General features: G+C 39.0%; 1 protein-coding gene across 2 annotated transcripts in view; it reads left to right on the top strand.

The window, feature by feature from the left end:
- Nucleotides 1–2,823: 2,823 nt before the first annotated feature.
- Nucleotides 2,824–19,793, top strand: part of ctnnal1 (catenin (cadherin-associated protein), alpha-like 1) — a 45,239-nt gene continuing 28,269 nt past the window's right edge. Inside the window, exon 1 of one of the 2 annotated variants that reach the window (XM_055157041.1) lies at nt 2,824–3,154. In XM_055157041.1, coding sequence (XP_055013016.1) covers nt 3,059–3,154 — 96 coding nt within the window. In that variant the 5' untranslated portion in view covers nt 2,824–3,058. The remainder of the gene's footprint in view (nt 3,155–19,793) is intronic. The other variant, XM_055157039.1, reaches the window with a different exon arrangement.

Genomic DNA, 19,793 nt, shown 5'->3' with positions numbered 1-19,793 from the left:
TAGAGACAATGTGATAAATGACAATGTACCAAAGACAGATAGTGCCAAATAAAATGAGAGCGTGTGACTAGAGAGGGGGTGTGTGTCAGCTTGATCGCTAGTGCCCAGACTGTATGTGACAAAGACGTAACCAGAGTGCTGTCACCAGGATTTTGACAGGAAATAAATAGTGCTGGTCCCTCTATTGCTGTTCCTCTTTCTCGTGTCTCCAAAGGTTTGGACAGACTTGGCAGGAGAAGATGACCTCTCTGCTGAGGATGCCCATGCATCTACAGCTCTGCTCAGAAGTGGCAGCTAAACCTGGGCCACAGTCAAACAGCTGCACCGCTGAAAACTACAGCCATTATATTTGCTTGGATTGTGTATTCATATATTTTGTGCTGAAGTTTGGCTACCTGCTTGCATAACACTAGATTAATTTGATAAAATATCGCAGGCAACTGGGGAGTTTATGGAAATATCCTGTCCTACTTTCCCATGGCTGGACAATAGCCTAAACCCCTGAGATATTTTGATCACATCACATACATTACGAGATGAGAGCTCTTTATCTCTGCTAATCTGCAGGTCATGTAGGGACACCACTAAATGAATAATAATCACTTATTTCCAGAATATTGCAGAATATATCTGTGTAACTATATTGTATACAGTATTTGACCCTAAAGGAACTGAAGAGTACTTCCTGTATTATCTCAACTGAGTGATCAGCATGAGCACAACTAAGCACATTACCGTCAAACAATGCCAAAACTAAATGAAACTAACAGCAGAAGATGGAGAAAAGGAAAAGGCAAAGCCAAGGTAAAGTGTTTCTGTGTGCCACTTTACTCCTGCCTGCTTTTGTTTACAAGGAATCAAATTAGCCTTGTCCCTGAGGGTGCCACTTGGCAGTAAATTACAGACAGATGATCCGCTGTTTATTCAGGAGCTTTAATTCTGAATGTAAACCGGCATTTCTCTTCGCTTTGAATTGTAGAGAAGAATGTTTATGAATCCATATTTCAATATATGTACATTCAGCTCCTCATCCTTTATTTTAGCAGTTTACTATCTGCTAAGATAAAAGTCCTGGACTTTACACCAAACTTAAGGAAATATATACACATAGAACTGTCTTTTTATGTTTGAAAAGCCTCCTTAGTTCTTAATTTGAATTCAAAACATTCAATCCACTTATCCCTATGAGTGTGTGTGTGCTCATTTGACGTTTCACAGTGTTCAAAATCACTATCTTTTTTAAACTCAGCAGTTCTGGTCCCAAAAGCCATGGAGCTAGGAGCAAAGATGAATGAAAGAGAGAAAAGAGAGGCAGAGGGGAAAGTCAGCACTTCTATGGTGCACACACCAAGAGAGTGCAGCAGATGTTAGCACTGTGCATAAGCATCTTTTATTTAATGAGGAATGTTTCTGTGGATGTGCAGATGAGGAGACACAAGGGGTGGAGGTTTGGGCAAGATTTCGATGTACAGTATGAAATATGGTGCAGACACCGACACTGGGGGGAAGATTGGAAATTTAGGTATGAATAGAAGTACAGATAAAATTCACAATAGCCTACAGCACTGATTGATAATGACTCATGCACTAAAACAGTTTGAAATCATTGTATTAAAAAAGTTAGTAAAAGAAGAAGTGATGTGTTTCAGTGAGATGGAAACGCTGTAATTTTCCCTGGTTATTTATTTATTTGTATATGTTATGTTATATGTTAATAGACTAGGTAAACTCAAAAACTGCCTTATTGCCGAATTCACACGCTGTTTGTATTTTGATCAGATGAGGGATAAGACAAAAGCTGTGGTAAAGAACCTAAAATGCAATAAACCTATTTATTATGATAAAATGTGGTATTTTTTCTTTATTGTTAACTCCATTTCTTCTTCTGGTCAAACTCAGCAGTTCATGTCTGTATGTTTATTACATCCAAAGTACTGCATTCCTGTATAATGATGCAGTCTGTGTGAGTAAGCGAGGACCTATGCAAACAAGCAGGGCTAGTCTAAAGTGCGGCTCTAGGGTTTTAAATAAATACTGTTCGGGACTAAGGGCGACACTCACACACTGCTATTGTCTTTGCTGCTGACACTGCTGACTACAATAGTGATAAACCAGGAAGCATCAGCATCAATGGTACGGTGCACATACGCCCTGTCTGGTCTCAGCCATGTGTGCTGTATGAAAAACTACTCACCAATCAATGTCCAGTGGCATGCTCTTTTTAAAGTTGGAAACAGCTACTGAATCCATTTAAGGTTACAAAGAACTTGGCAGCGAGTGGAGTATGCCTTGGTCCAGATGACAAAGAAGTATGGAGCCTCTTCACTGGCAGATAATAGAACAAGCTGCAACGTGATCATTTTGAAAAAAAAAAAAAAAAAAAGTTAGTCATTGACTTTGGAGATTAACTGTGCATAAGCAAGTTTGATAGCGAAAGGATCCAATTGTTTCAATCAGTCCTAATTTACATATTTTCTAGAACTCTTCATGTAGCACTTCACTAAAACCAACCAGTATCTATTACATTCTTATAGTGACCATACCTTTTCATTTCCTTTCTCGTTGTTATCTAAAAGAGAAATACCCGGCCATAAGAAAGCACAAAAATGTATAGCAGAGCCAGCGAAGCCAGCCAGGAGTTAAACTGTGCAAACTCAAATGAATGAATTGTGTTTTTCTTCTCACTTGATCACGCGTAAACAGATTGGAGAGCTCGAGGCGCACACACGCAGCCTGGACAGAGGTGTGTTTTGTTGAGATGTGGTGAGTTGTGCGGTTGTCCACAGCGGTGTGCTGCAGTCCGCTCCCAGTCGGAGTTGAGTAAACCACATGGACTTTAGCGGGCGCAGCCTTCTAACCACACCGATAGTCTGGATTCAAGTAGCGTGCGTACGCGTAGAGAGGCACTTCAGATACGACAGTGTAACCAAGTGCGAAACCCTCAGAGTGTTTTCAAGTCTGCCACTCCAGCCTGCAGCACAGGAGCGGGTAGGAACTGCTCACAGTGAACTAGGAGGCTGCTGTGCATTGTTTGAGGCACAGAGAGAGCTCGGCGGGAATGGCTTCATCTCCGTGCGGCAACACAAACTTTGATTCCGGACTGGAAATCAAAACTCGCTCGGTAGAACAGACGCTTATCCCTCTTGTATCTCAGGTAAGTGACGATTGAATAAAATACGATATCTTAGAGCAGCATGTCTTTGCACACAGTTTAGACTAGATCGTTTTAAGAACTGACGCCCGGGGCTAACTTTTTGTGTTTACCTGTTTGTAGAGTGTGCTCTCCAGTCGTGGGCACGTCCCACGTTTGCGCAGTTAGCTACTGTTTAACACGACAGTAATGCAAGTGTTTAGTGCAAACGTTTATACTTTCCACCAAATGTGGCACCAAAGCCGAACCTGGTGTAAAACTACTAGGCTGTCTTCATTTGGACATGCAAGCACAAAATTGGAAGGCTTTGGCATTGCCGATTAAAGGCAACGTGCCAACTGGGAAATTCAATTGTTATATAATACATTTTATACTTGACACACACATTTTACTCATAGTGACGCCTAAAAGTTTTCCAGAAGTCTCCATTATAAGCAATGCAGTGTCGACTCCCATTTCTCTAAATGGGCCACTTTGAGGCACGTGTTTTGTTTTCCAATAAACAGTAGGAAATGAGAGAGAGCCTCTTAAAGGCGCTGGACTCTTTCAACAACTCAGAACCCACTCACCATGTTGTGTGACATCTAGATTAAGTGTTGATGGGGAGCTATAGCCCTAGAGTCAAATTCGACCTTACCTAGGGGTGTTATTGACAGGTCATTATTGGTTTACTTTTGGATAAGTAAATACACATTGTAAAACATTTTCTATGTATAATTTTAACTTTAATTGCAAAAAACATACGCTGTCATCCTATTACAGTCAGCACTGTGAAAGGAGAATGCACTGTATACAGTTACTGCATTCAGCACATTACATCCAGTGTTGAATTGTGGGCCTCAAGGACAGTCTATTCTAACTTTTATTCTCTCACGGTGAGGCAAGAAGTCCCCATAGCAACAGAGCTCTGCAATGCTGAAATAACCACTACCAAATACTGCAAAATACACATTTCTTTTCTCATTAGGCCAATATTGTTTTCTGTTCATTACACTGACTTGGTAGATAGAGTTTCTCTGGTTATTTGATTTATAGGAAGGGGTGTGGCAGCATAACAGGCAGATTAAAAAGGAACATGTAATTGTGGTTACGCTCTTGTGCATGCATACAAAAGAAGCGTTTGTACAATGGCATGAACTCAATATTACATACAGAACAATACAAAACTGTCCTCTCCATTTAACACCTAATTTATTACTGCCTTTTGAATATTTGTCTCACATATGGTTATCACACTTGGATAATTACTGATAGTGAGACCAGTTTTAATATATAGCATTTTGAGCATATATTGCGAAGTCATTGGGGTCATTGTCGAGAGGAAATGAAATCTGAATCAGTGTGTAAAATGGAGTTTGATAAAGTATCTTGTCCTCTTCCCTCTCCTTCTATATTTGCTACAGTATGACGTTGATATCTTTGGTCCTTTGTTATCAACTGCACTCCCACCACCAGCCTGGTAATTATAGGATTTGGAGTCTCCCTGTCTTTAGCCACACACAGCCAAGCAAGACAGTCCACTCTGCATTGGTGCTTGTTTCAGTGCTTCACCTGTTTTGTTATGTCTTAAACTTTTGGATGGTTTATCAGAAGAAACAACAACGAAGATGAGTCATTTGCCACTTTCATTCATTCATGTAGCTTGAAAACAGGGTTGCCAGGTTTTCATAGAGCAACAAGCGACCAAGAGTTTGAAAAAAGGGCCAAACAAGAAGCAACTAAAGCATTTTGTGTTACCATTGAGCAGGAGCAAATTAGATGTGCAGATTTTTAACAGAATTAACAAGTTGTATATCAGTAATTACTGGATCTATTAAAGGTCTTATATTACATAAAATTGGCTCTTGTGAGCTTTAAGCCATGCTGAAATGTCGTTACCTCATCAAAGGTTTAGTTTGTTTGTATTCACACATCTTTGAGTAACCCTTTATTATTGTTCTCTCTAAATCTCCAAAGCTAAAAATGCTCTGTTCACCCTTGCAATGTCATGAAGCAGTAGTGTTCATGTTAACAGCTACCCTTTACCTTTAGTTCAGAAGAGATTGGCAATTCCAGGGCTGAAGTAATCCAGATGATTCTAGATGGTATATGAAGTTTTTAAACACAGGAGCACTTCATGTATTATCACATGACATCACAAGGTGTTTTCAGTTTGAGGGAAGAACTCATCCTAAATGTATGTTAAACATGTGTGAATGAAACAAAACACAACTCTAGGTGTGTTTTTGATGAGGAAACACTATAACATAGATCAGGCAATATTGTAATATAAGCCCTTTAACGTGAAACAGAACTGAAAAGGACTAAACTGGTGTAAAAATTTGCAGGGAACTTTTCAAAATAAGAAGCCCAGAGTCACTATAAAGGAGCAGACTTGGTAGCTCGGCTTGAAATTTCAACAGAAGCTTAATGTGTTATAACTTCACACCTTCTCTACATGAAGATCAATTTCCATATCAATAGGACAGCAGTGTGAGGGAATAGCTCGGAGAATGAATTACTATGGGTGGTCACAAATGCATTAGCTATCACATGGAGAAAGGGGAAACTAATGCTAAACTGTTAGCCGTTTAGCGCCTTGTGATGCGGTTTGTGGCCAGACTGAGAACAATTAGAAAGATTTCTGTTTGAAGGAGTGATTAGTGACATTGGAGAGGCTGTTGGGGTTACTGTGTCTAGGGGAGACGGACACGGTGGTCTTGAAGTAAAAATATGCAGTTTTTTCTTTATCTTTGATCACATCATTGCACACCAATTTTTCTGACACTGGAATTGTGAAAGTAAAGATTCATGATTTCCTAGTGGGACTAATCCTGAAGTTTCTTGGCTATAATTGGGCCCAAGAATCCATCCACTGTCCACTGTTGACAGAGTTTGTCAAGCTTCCAGGCCTTCTGTCAGGCTTGTATTTCTGAATCCTATTACTGTGTTGAAGTGAACTAAAAAGATTTAGCTGGTGCTAATTTTACCCAAAGACCGGATAAAATGTGCTTATTTGTTATTTAAACCAAAGCCCAACAACAGAATTGAGAATGCAGTTATGAGCATTTGCTTTTCACAAAACAGCTGCACAACAAAACAGCTCATTAAGCACAGACTGTACTTAACAGCAGATACATTAACATTAGTCAATTTTCTGTTCTATGTACAAAAAGCCACAATCATCTATAGAGGGAAAATTAACTCAGAAGTAGTTTTTCAAGTAATTTATCAAAGCAGATTCATATCTACTGTATACTTCTTAGATTCATGTGACATTGCCTTTATTCAGGTCTTGAATAAGTAGACACTAGTATAAGAATAACAAGAGTGGCAGAAGCAGATGACACAATAGTTATTTGCTAACTTACTGTATGTCACGTTGGGTAGTCAGAACAGATATCTGGACAATAGACGCAGTCAGGGCCATACTGGATATTGATCAGACTTAATACTCATATTTTGAGCAGTCAGTGCATTTTTTCCTTTGGAGTTTATATTTGTTTACATAGCATGTCTTTCAAAAAAAAACTATAGTACTTGAGCATTAGCAGTAGGCTACTTGTCTTTATTTCAGGGAGGCGTGACCCGAATTGAAGCCGCTGCCCTCCTCGTGTTTGTCGCTGTCAATGTGACTCTGAGCTGCTCTGTCAGATCATAACCACTAAACATCAGCAACGCTATGGTAACTGCCAATAAAACAGAGCATCAGGGGCAGACAAAGTGACGGACACAGAGGCACAAGATACAAACTTGAGATACAGTAAAAATAATGAGAAGGCTTTATTATTCACTGCTCACAAAGTGGTAAAGTGCAGCATCTCATCCACATTATACATAGAAATGATCCTCCACAAATAATGACATCCAGACCACAAAGCCATGCTATTAATCCAGTTTGAGGCATTCTTTAAAAGTAAAAAGGCTAAAGTAGTTCCTCACGTGTGTCTGTCTACATCCACACAGCGCAGGGATCGGGGTGAAGCTGCAGATTAGTGATAGTGACTCTGCTTCCTGTGTACTTTATCACTAACTTTCTATGTTTTAAAAATCCTGTATCTGAACTATTGCACCACATTTCACAAGTAATAATAACACAATTTTGTTTTGCATCTAAACTAGATGTGCAGTGGTCTGATCTTTTAAAAACTTAAGCTTCTCAAAGTGATTAGTTTTACTGTAGACAGGAAACAGCTGATGTGAGGTGCACTCACAACTTTATAGCCTGTACTCTGCAGCAATATATCCTGCTGCAGTGATCACAGATTTTAAGTCTCATAAGATTCTCCTTGTGTTTGTGGTATGTGCTTTTTGTTGTATGTCTAAAAATAGTTTAAAATTTTCCCTCACGCTCTCCTCGTGGTCACATTGACCGGAAGAATTGTTTTTTTTTCCTTCCGCTCTCTTGGGACGGGTCAATCAGACCCAAAAAATTATTTTCAATAAATTCTCACCAGGCGACAAAATACATTTTTGGGTCTGATTGAACGTGAGAAGGAAAAAAAAAACTTTGGGTCAATGTGACCCCAAGGAGAGCGTGAGGGTTTTAAGATAGAAAAATCCTGTAGTGTGCGGCGGCCTTAAGGGAGCATGACGTCACCCATAGCATTCGATTGCAACCAAATCAAGGTCATCGAGGCTAGCAGTTCAACCGTGACCACCAATTCCTGGTTCTAAAAGTACATTTCTATAGATAGATAGATCCTATAGACTTATTATAAATAAGTTAAAGGTTGAATGAGTGCTCAGGGCCAATGAGCTACATGGTAACTAACGATTGCAAGACCTATATTTTATTTAAAATCTATTTTAGGACCTATACACAGCTAAGTTAAAAGCATTTTGCTGAATCTTGCATTTGTGTTTTTTCAATAACTGCCTTATGGATTTTAGTTACCACATAGCTGGTTAGCCTCCATGATGTCTTTGAACTGAATTTTTCAAAAAGTCAGTAGGAAAAATTTACTTTCAGAACTAGAATGGACAGTGACTGTTTGGCTGCATAGCAGCTAATCTGCAACCAGGGCCCATATTTGGAAATCTGAGCATGAAAACAAAGAGCCTATCAGGAGCAAGGCTGTTACAGGTACACTCCTCTCAACTCATTGCTAACACTAGTGAAACCTTTGGGAAAATAGACACTGGACTGGTTTGTTAATAATGTTCAGATTTTAATTTAGAGACAAAATAGTTAAATAAAAACCCCAGGATCACATAGAGCGGGTTAATGCCAACACTCACAGCAGTAGTTACAGAGAGAAGATTTTTCAATAGAAGTCAAATGCAACCAGAGCTTGAAAGAACCGCTTCATACCCATGCTCACTTCCTATTTGGACCGCAGTGGCTAGCGCATTACCTATGTCCATTTATTTAGTCTATGGACTGGAGAAATAGTCATTCTGTTAGTTTATTACAAGGAGCTACTTGTGGAATTGTTCTTGTAAATTATGTTTTTATTGAATATGAGGTGGTGTAATCCCTCATTCACCCAGGATTGAGTGACTACCTCTCAAACCTTTTCTAACTTTTGAATACTCCTCCCAATGTGGTTACACTCTAATGTACAAGCTCCAAGTCTATATGTCATGTCAACTGCTGTCTTCTTGAGCAGTGACATGACAAATGCCTGGTATTGCAGCCGTTTTTGTAGCAGACAAAGAGGTATGACTGTTGCCACCAGCTCTTACAGATCTGCTTCTCCAGCTCTGTGATGATAATGAAGACAAACGGCCTCTTGGTGCCAAGGTGAAGCCACATGAGGATAGCACCGAGGCATATGTGAAGAGAAAGTATATATTCTTACATAAAGATTTTCTCATTATTAAGTACTACTTATTTCTTACAATTGACATATCTTTAGTAGATGTTCTTTGGGCTTTGGAATTTTTTTTCTTAAGGAAAAGGGAGGGTCCTGTTGAAAAGGTGATGACATTGATACTGAAGTAGACTACTCCTTTCAGCACTTGCGCTAAGTCGCCTACCAATTTATCCCTTGAAGTGTCTCCAACAAGTGCTTCCCTAATACCATTATCAGGAGTTTTTCATTCACTGTATCAATCCCACTTCACAGGACTGACTCACGCAGATAAAGAATAGTTTAGTATGAATTAGGATTTGAGTTTTCAATCGTACACAACAGTGAACAAGGCCACGGTATCAAATAAAACAGACGTAATACCACTTAACCCCCAGCATTCTCTTGTTAAGTGGCTGCATTAGTCAGCTAAACTTTGTCAAATTAGAGGCTGCGAATCTCGCTTTGATGATGACTCCCTCGCGTTTCCTCTTGCTCCGATCTTTCCGTGTCTCTCTCTCGCTCTATCTCTGTTACACACACGGATACTACATAAACACCTCTGCCTGGGACTGCACGACCACTGCCTGGCCTTAATCCTCCCTCTCGCACTCTTCTTGCTATTGCTATCAAGGGAGCCATTACAGTTTGCTGTTCCTTTTAAGTGCAGATAAAAGGGTCTGTCTCACATGTCCATATCCATTGACCTCTTCCACGGTTAATATACTTCCAGATGAAAAACCCATGTCTGTCTATGAGGCGTGGTGAAAAAGACTATCTTACCCTCGCTGTTTAACATATTCATAGGCATAGTAGCTAATAGCCATAAAGCTTTTAATTGTTTCAAAGAGGACTAGGAGATGCATTGGAATAGCTGGCTAGGCTGATAAAGTATTGATTTAGCTTCACTTCTATTATCGCACTGTCCAAATGTGGTATTACCAGTGGCTACATTTCTCAAAAGTCCCCATTTGGTGTCAGGTGGAGATGGGAGGCAATTTCAGGGGCTTCAGCACAAAGTAATCAGTTTATTAAAGGCTTGGCTCATCCAGATTTTACTCACAAACCTGCAGGTATATAATTTTTTTGCAACCTGTAATTTTAGGGCATAATCTTTCCTTTATATTTGTGCTGTGGGAATGAGGCTGTATACAGTAGCAGTCTGTCTTTGAGCTCCTGTACAGGAATCACACAGAGGAGCATTACAGGCTTTAAATTCTCCTTAAGTATCAGGTGGCTGCTTGGCTCATTGCCAGCTTGTACAGTATATTCATAGTACATTACTCGTGAGATGGAGATATCATGAGCACGTGTGTCAGCAGTGAGAAAACATATTCGCAACATCTTAGAGGACGCATTTCTGAGTACCATTGCTTTATTGTTTTATTTTACGAGAAGGCTTTGGATGTTTATTCCAGTTGGAAATTTTGAAACTAAAAGGGAGATGATGATGATGATGATGATGATGATGATGATTGATGATTTTTTTTGTGTTGTTGTTTTTTTTGGAGGGAAAAAAACATCATTACATTTTTTGCCAATTATAAAATGCATGTGTCATAAGTACCACTTTAATAAGGGACTTAATTATTGGTGTTAAAAGATCATGTGACTGTGAGAAAAATAAGGGAAATTACAATGGCACAAGAAGTAGGCGATATATTGCTGAAGAAAATATAGACGATAAACAATAATATTGAAAATGATTTATGCCACTGACATAATGACCCAAGAGCAGATTTAAACGAGAAAAACTTGTACAATATTGGTAAAATAAAATTTAAAAAATCATGATCAATCAGTAAAAAAAAAAACAGAATGAAAACTTGAGTACTTAGTTGGCACTTTTGTAATGAATCATAAAAGTTATGAATTCAACCTTTTATGGCTCAAATCTTATCATATTGCCAAAAATTAACAAAAATATCCATAGTAGTGCAAAGACATTGCACTTACAATAAATATTGGTCTAAATGAGCATGACAGGCCTGTCTAAAGCCGTACTTAAGATGCGTTCCAAACCTTTCCACAGTAGAATTGATATTGTGTTCACCACCTTAACTTGCCTCCTGCAATGCAATCAACCGATGTTTGTATGAGTGCCATCCCACCAGTAAATAATGTCCGCCTAAGGGAGACAGATGACCATGACCGCACAGTCCATTTCCTCTGATATCGCATGCATCTCCTTGTTTTCTATTGGCCGAGGTATCACGCTGTGTATCCATATTGTGTTCTGCCTGGACAACTACAGGTAAACAGATGACAGGCTGTTATTTGGATGCCATGGGGAGGTTTTGTGTGTCTCTTGGCTCAAAGTGAAGTGATCATTCCAAGCCTGAGCACATGGCAATGATGAGGACAGTTCCCAGCATAGAGGCCCTGTATGTGCAAAACTGTCTGGTTTGATTTCCTCTGAAGCTAAATTAGTGATGATGAGAAACTGTAAACAACTGAAAGGTGTTGCCATAAATGACTATATATATAAAAACGTGTCTTCAGCTGTGAGTGCGTGGCTTGCAAATTATGTGTGGCTTGCAAATTGTAAGCTTTGATTGCAATCTTTTTGCTTTATTCAATAATGTAAGCAGTGTCAATTAATTAGGGTAATGTGGAAAAGGATTGTCTGCAGTAAAGTTTAAGCACCCTCATGATGAAATGAACTAAACAATTATTTGATTTTAAAGGATCTGGATTATACATTTGAAAATCTTTTATTCAACATCTTACTTTTTGAAACAGACTACTTAAGTTTTTCATATGTCTTTTCTGTTTCAGAAATAGAAAAAATCTGAACAATAAATCAATGACCTGTGCTCCTTCTGCACATGTAGGGCTTCTCAAAGATCATTTCAGAGCTAGTCTGTGTGTCTGTGTGCTTTTCTCTTTATTTAATCTTGGCTTTGGGCTTAAATCGTGTTTGAGTTCATGTTAATGCACTTCTCTATTTTGTCATGATCGGCCTTTTGTTACCCCTTCCTCCTAAGATCAGAACTCAGCACATTCTTTTCATTAGTTCTCTTCCTCAGTTTTGATTGACTTTATAACAAACTGTTGTCTCCTGTGCTTCTTCTAAGTCTCCCCTCTTGTTCTGCCCACTCCAGAGGAATCTTCCAGTCTGCCTTGTATGTGTTAATTGCTTTCCTGAAGTGGCTTTGAACTTGGTGTCTTTCGATAATGAGTTCTTTTAAGGAGAAGAGGTTGACGTGACAGAGCAAAGAAACTGAAGGACAGGGAGACGCAGAATACTAAATGTTTTCTTATCATTTATAGCTCTAATAGTGCCTAATTTCAATTTGCAGTGTCCCTATAACCTTCAAATAATAGTGTGGATAATACACAGGCAGCTGGGTAAATTTGTATATCTAACTTGCAAGTCTGTTCATTGGTGTGAAGTTGGTTTGTATTGTTAAACAGTCCATTTCAATATAATGAAATGTCTTTTTGTTAGCTAAATTGGGAATGTCTTAGGAGAGACATTAAGACATTAATTAGACTATCATTCGTATAGAAATAATGTGTATATAAATGCATTCAGTGTTGATACATTTTTAACCTAATCAGTTCAGTTCAGTTCATCTTATTCATTTGAGCTGTTTATAGTGAGTAAAACAAAAAAAACAATTACATACCAAAAAACAATGCCATACAATCCTCAAAAGGAATAACTGGGAGTGCAAATACTTAGGAAAGCTTAACTGAGTGTGCCCTTAGACCTCCTGAATGAGTTCCAGTGGGACTATAAAGCGGTGTTACAGACCTGGCCGTGCATCATGCTTGCCTATGATATGTGCTGAGGGTGTTGGCCGCTAGAGTATCGGTATGTGAGAAGCTTTATCACCTTGTTTGTATGCCTTCTGCCTTCTTGCTGTTTCTCTGCCCAATTTCCTGATTTTGTTTTCTTGTCACACACCTTACCGTCCGTGTTCTCTTCTTTCTTCAGCTTCTGCTTAGGATTGCATCTCTGCGGCCCATGCATTCCTCATTTTTAATCTCTACTCCTCCAGAGAGTCCGTGTCCCTGTATCACCTTATTAATTATGCACAGTGGAGAAAAACTAGCCATGGGCAAAAGGTAACACATAGCTCAGCCCTATACCTCAGCCCCTCACTGATTTTTGGCTTTCCTTCATAGTGTAAACTGAACCTCTTCTCAGCACTGCCCCATTCTGAAACAAGAACATCTTTTAAGGGTCAGTCCTGTTCTGTGACAGCGAACTCCCAGAGAAAAAAAGAGCGATATTCTTACAGCCTTTTGTCTGTCTGCTACATATCTCCAGGGAAAATGTGCTGGGAGACGGAACATTATGAAACCGCTAGTAGCCAGATTTAATTTATATAGATAATAATGACAACACATAACATACATTAAATATTGAAAAGCAATTATTTTATTTTCAGAATTTGGGGAATAACTCAGCTGTTGACCACAAAAGGGTCACAGCCAAGGCAGTCCCATGCCTGAAGTTGGCATGCCTATAATCAGAATGTACAGGCAGATAATCTGATTTAAATGTGTATTTATAATGAGGAAAGAACATAGCAATTTCAAAATTTCAGAGAGAAAAGTTTGGTCCCTAGAAATTGATGTACATAACTTGGTTCAGTGGCATGAATTGGTTCATTACAAGTGTCTGTCAGATATATGCTTTGGTAGATGGGAATGCTTCCAGTCTGTGTTTCTGGATGAATGGAGCTGCTGGGTGACAGCTGGGAGACAGCCAGCCGGGCACCACTGCCCAGTGTGTGAACATAGCCACAGTGCCATCCTCTATAAATAAGAGAAAGTCACCCTCCTGCTATAAATGTAGACCAGCTTGTTTTTGAATTTAAAAAGATGTATCAAAATAAAATCGCTACTTAGATATCTGCCGTAACTTTCTGTTGATGATGCCACTATGATTCACCTCTGCCACATCTGGATTTCTGTGCATGCCAAGCTGCGGTGCAAGGTAAAATATTTTTAGTTAAATCAGATTGATGATACAGTCAGAGGTATGTAAAGGAAGTCCCCTAATCCCCCACATGAATAACTGAGAGCACCCCATGAGTGAAAGTATGTCACAACACGGACTATTATGTAGTCAGGGAGGTTGCATTCCACCACCAGCTCAAGTTTCTGCCGACTACAATGTCTTGCAGTGTGGCTGGAAACCTGTCTGTCTGTATATTCTTAATAGGGGATTCACGGCCTGGGGTCAAAGGTTGTAGTCTCTGAGAGCATGACCTTTCTTCTCACAGTCTGGTATGCATAAGTTAGTGTTTTATACCTCCCAGGGCTCAAACTCATGTCTGGCTGGGTTCATTTGTTATGACCTTATCTATGAATTACCTTGGATCAACCATGTCTACAATTCACTATCGATAATAATACTTTAGGTTTGGAGTTTTTTTCCATTTTCCTTGAAAATGTCCTTAGGTCCACATTATCTTTGTGTCCTGGGAATACTTCACTTTTCCGCCACACCTGACATTTTACACCCTTCTTTTTTGCTCTGAAAATACTGTAAATTGCCTCAAAACCCAAAATTCAGTCATTCTAATACCCCTCTTTTACAGGTCTTTTCATCTTCTCTTCTCATTCACATAAACCTTGATGCTATCTTTTTATCATTTGCTGTAGTTTAGTGGATCACGGTGCCACTAAGGAGACCTGTCACAGACCCTGCTTAAGCCCTTTTCACACACTGTTCACCCTTGACTATTATTTGTCCATTACTTGTAATTACCTATCACGATGACGGATGGGATGTTTTCAAGGCTGGGTTGGCAAGCGGTGAGGATTATCCTGTTGAGGACTTTATATAATTACTCCGTCATTAAAAGACGCTTGGTGTGAGACGACCTAAGGGGGGGCACTTGCCAAGGCCTCCACAACCTGTTCTGTTGGCAGATCCAGTTTGAAGTTATTATAGAATATTGTGTATGCACTACGCAGGATAAACTTCTGCAAGCAAAGGATTCACCAATCCAGCTTTTTAAATTCTGAAATTAATACACTGATTTTAAGATACCGATACTAACTGGTAGCAGTGTAGGGATGGAAAACTGCATTTCACCCCTCAAAACACAGTTAACTTATTCCATTTGTGTTATGTAACTGCTGTTTATCCTACGCATCACTAGTGGACAGCTTTGTGTAAAAGTTCAAGCATTATGAGACATTATGGGATAAAATTAGCCTGTAAATAGTTATTACTTAAAGGCCCAACCAGAGTATTTACTTAACCGATTTCGCGGATCCGATATATCTGTTCCAGCAAATTTTTCAGTCTCATAGCCAGTATTAGATGCCAGTATTGGTATGAATGCATCCCTAGATTACCTACTGAAGTATCCTGTCTCATTTTAATGCTGTGGGTGGGCTGATCATGGGCAGATTAGCAGTGGTTAGTGGTGAGTACGTCAGAGTTGTGGGATGTTCTTGTGCCAGGAGCCAGACACCGACAATCCTCAGAAGTGTGTCAGGCGTATGTACTGTAGGACTGTGGCATTTAGTCAGTTAGTCACTTGATGGTGTCTTAATCAACTAAACTTTGCATTAGTTGACTTATCATTTTATTTACATTACAGGATTTATATGGGACAACAACAGAAGTTAGTGAATGAATTAGCTGATTACAATTTAGTTTAATTATTTCCTAGTTCTTTTTCTGTTGTTTTTGCATGAACTCTTGTGTAGTTGTAGTCTTGTGAGTGCAGTTTGGGTCAGGTTCTTAGATACATAACTGTTTTGACAGCTTTTGTCGTGCCCCTTTTTTAGTTGACTAATGAATCAGCAGGACATGTCATTAGTCTTTCTAATTTCTTTCCCTAGAGTGGTGTAGGTTCCCAAAGATAAACAAACAGATCTAATCAGTACTAAAACTATTACATGTAGATACTCATTTGAACTGGTATCACCACAGAAAAAAACAACCAAAACACAACAAACACCTACATAAATGGGACCTTTCTGGATTTTTTTATCAGCATTTACATATATATGGGAAATCATCATCGAATCTGTTGGTTGTTGATTCACAATAAATAATTTATAATAAAGTCATAATAAAAATTATGATGAGTTTGAGCATTTTTCCAGCCAAAGTGAGAGAGAGAAAAAGATAGGAAAAATACAGGGGATTTGTGTTTCTAGCTTGTTGCGCTCATCCATCTTAACGTACGGACAAGGACATCCTTCTGAGATAATTTAGGATACAAAAGAAGCTCATCAAAATGTGCCCTTTTCAACTGGCCATATATCAAATTTCAGCAACACACAACAGAGCAGGGGCCCAATCACAGTCTGGATTGATAGCATAGGCCCTCTCTGCTTCGGGCCATGCTGCTGTCTTTGAAGGTAAGGTGTCACTAATCCAGATTCTACAGCTTGTTGGAATTTTTAAATTTTTTTTACACTTTCTAATTTTAAATATGCACTACTATACAACACATAGTATAAATTATTTGTTAGATTCTATTGGTTATGCATCAAACACTGTTGAGAGAAAACTTGCCAATACTCTATGGCCTAGATTGCGAGGCATAACAAGTCTCAGAGCCTTCGCTGCATAATGCCAGCCTTTGGATAAGATGAAGAAGTCGGATTTAGATGTAATATGCTCTGTCCCACTGAGGAACGTTTCCAACTTAGCCAAGTTTCCTTGCCAACTTACACAACTGCCACTGACTTGTAAAGGCATTTTGAGGAGAAGAGGCAGCAGACATCTTCATGAAATAAACTAGTCTGGTCAGGAAACAAAGGACCCAGTGTGGTCCAGAGAAGCTACATATGGTGTATGTTTTCAGACCTCATCTCCATGGCATCGCTAACAGGACGTGGACTGAGAAAGCTCTGATAAAATACTTAGGTTTTTTTTTGTGAAGGCTTCTACCTTTAAATGCTATGCACTTGGAAAAAGCTGTATTTTTAAGATTCAAGTTCAGGTATCTTGTATTGTACTATTGTCTTGCTTCACAGGCGTTTCTCATGTTGTTGATAAAAGTATCCTTTGCCTTTTTTCTACTTTTGGTAGAGACAGTTTTTCATTGAACATTGCTTTTGCAGTGAATGGATTTACACAAAATACTTTCTTTGTTTCAGTTTTAATTAACAATGACAGCATAGGCTTGTGTTCCAAAAAAGTGACTATAGAAACATAAAAAGAGAAAATTTAATTGTAATGTCATTTAATATCTTTGTTTGAAGTGTGTCCTACATTTGTGGTAAACACTCACTGTCTATGACCGTATCAAATCTGACCAGTAAGGCTCACTTTAAAACCACACGATAAGAATTCATAACTCAGTACAACTTAGGCTCTTGCCCTGAATGGCATGGGTATTCACTTACATCAAAGATGTATTGAGAAAAACATGTTTTTGACAAATGTATGTATCATCTCATTTTAAAGTACTTGAGTTTTAGTTGTATTGGTTAGTGCAGGTACTGTGGAAGTGTATAAGAATAAGTAAGACATATTTAAGCTTGGAGGTGTGTCTCTTTTCCTTTCCTCTATGACTTGTGGAGCTTTGTAGACATCCCTGAACCACAAAGGCTGTTTGTGTGCTGAGGTGGGGCTCCGTAAACAGCCTTCTTTGATTGGTCCTGTTCCACTCTTCGTGTTAGTTAACCTCAAATCCTGGTTAACCAAACACAAATTGATTTCTGGCCTCCACATGTTTGTCCAGTGCCTCAGCCCAAAACTGTGATCCATGGGTCATCCATTGGACTTCTGTGCTTTCTCCAAGAGGGAATCTTTTTGTTGGTACAAACTGAAATTATTTTATCTTTTAACTTGGAACTTTATTGTCTGTTTTCAGCTGCTGCCAGGTTGCTTTATTTACTGTATAACCTTTGCCATTTTGCCAGTTATCTTTTCCATCACAGCTGCCCGTCTGTGTCTCTCCCAGCTTTGTCCCTTATCTACTGTGCCTGCTTCCTCTGCACTTCCTGCACCTCGTATCAGCCACACTGATTACAATGAATGTAGCCGCGTTCTGCTTTCAAGAGAGATACAGTGGTACTATCATTTTTATGCCATCCTACAGTATGTTTGCCAATAGTAAAACCTGATTTTGTAATATTATTTTGAATGAATGAAAGCTATAGTTAAAATTGTCAGTTGGGAAATGGCAGCTTGCTCAGGTCACAATGACTCCCTGGGGCTATCTGCTCTGCACACTCAGTTGGTCCACTTAAGACTTGATAGATTTCCCATTATTTTTAGACAGCTGTGATGGAGCACAAGGCAACTTGCTGGGTTTTGTGCTTTCGTCTGAGTCTTTAGTTTGAATACAATCCTCTAGCTCTTAAATGTTGACTCTAGTGCACTACCAAATCCAAGAGATGACCAGTGCTCCTGAATCCAAAAACTATTACATGCAGAAACATTGCTTCAGTGACTGTATGTTAGGGGTGGGACGAGACATAATTCCCACAAGACAAGACATGACACAAGATCGGTTCCACAAGACGAGACAAGATTTTGACATCATTTATAATTTAAAAATGGGTGCGGTGCAGTTCACACCTTTGGGCTCACAGTTTAGTTTTGTGTTATATTATTTATAGATTATCCCTCTGCAAAGTACTTCTCAGGCAACAGTCATTGCCTCCTAATTTACAGTCATTTTCAATCCATTGTAGCAGACTTGGAAGTGGCACAAAGAATGCATTTGCTGTACAAACTGCTCATTATTTCTTATAACTTAATTTATTGTTTTGTATTTCACAGAATTTGAAGTAAAAAAAAAGTTAACAAGCTATACAATCCTGTAAAGGAATACTCAGGTCTCCATCACTCTATTTAAAAATCATGTTTGTGAGGTTGCAAACACTTGAAGTATGGCAGAGTCCCAAGAATCAATCCCAAACCATTATACAAGGCTGTAAATGGGATTATATTTGACAGTAAATGGTCCCTAGGAAAATATAAGCAGCAAACTTTATTGGTTCTCCCGCTGCGTGCCAACTTCTCAATCTATTGTGTTGTTTTTCACTTGGCTTTTTTGTACACACACACACACAGACGTGACTGACAGATTGCCACAATAATCCAGGTCACTCCTGACAACCCCTAAACCTGCAAAAAATTTGGGACTTTTTTTTTTCTCAGACATTTGACTTAGCATAATTTAGTGTGATTTGTTTGGCCATTTGCAATATTTACTCCGGAGCTTAACCAAGAAGTACCCATCAAAATATTGTGAAAAATTATTGGTTTAATGTTTCTCTTTATTCAAAGGATTGCCTGACTAAATTAATTTCAGTTAAAATACCTTACATAAAAAACATGATGCTTGCTGCGCTACTGCTTTAATAAAACTGTTTTTAAGTGGAAAATAGTATAGTGTTTTAGCATACACCCTGCTGTGATTCATACTAGGAGCCCTTGGGCAAAATTTGTGTTGACTACTCAAGGGCTAGATGCCACCACAGCTTAAACAGGACAGTCACCCACTGCCTCCCAGAGCTAGGAGAGAGAGAGAGCAGATACGATATTTTAGTTTGCTATTCATGTTCTTCCAATCTACACCATGAATATGCATAGTGAAAGCCGCTGAATCATCTGTACCCCTCCACAGCCATTTCTGAGGAGCAAGTTTGATTTGTTTGCTTTGTCCTCAGCATGTACCAGTCCGGGCGTGTTTACAGCATGAATACATTTATCTCACTGTCCACAATGTTTCTGCTGTTCTCAGTGCTTCTTCAAAAGTAAGTTTGAGAAGTTACAGCCTAGTTTGTGTCTCTCATTGTGTATGCTTTGTAACTTCATTATTATTAGGCCACAGGGATTAGGTTGCCCTTATTGGTGAAGGAGGTCAGGAGTATGATTTCATGGTGTGTACAATGATAACCCCAACAATCACAGAATGCTTTCAAGT

The sequence above is a fragment of the Boleophthalmus pectinirostris genome, unplaced genomic scaffold (genome assembly GCF_026225935.1).
Source record: "Boleophthalmus pectinirostris isolate CB_2022bp ecotype Guang Dong unplaced genomic scaffold, ASM2622593v1 HiC_scaffold_21, whole genome shotgun sequence".
In the NCBI taxonomy this organism is placed as follows: domain Eukaryota; kingdom Metazoa; phylum Chordata; class Actinopteri; order Gobiiformes; family Gobiidae; genus Boleophthalmus; species Boleophthalmus pectinirostris.
The sequence above is the reverse complement of the archived record's forward strand: the minus strand, read 5'-3'. Positions and strand labels throughout refer to the sequence as shown.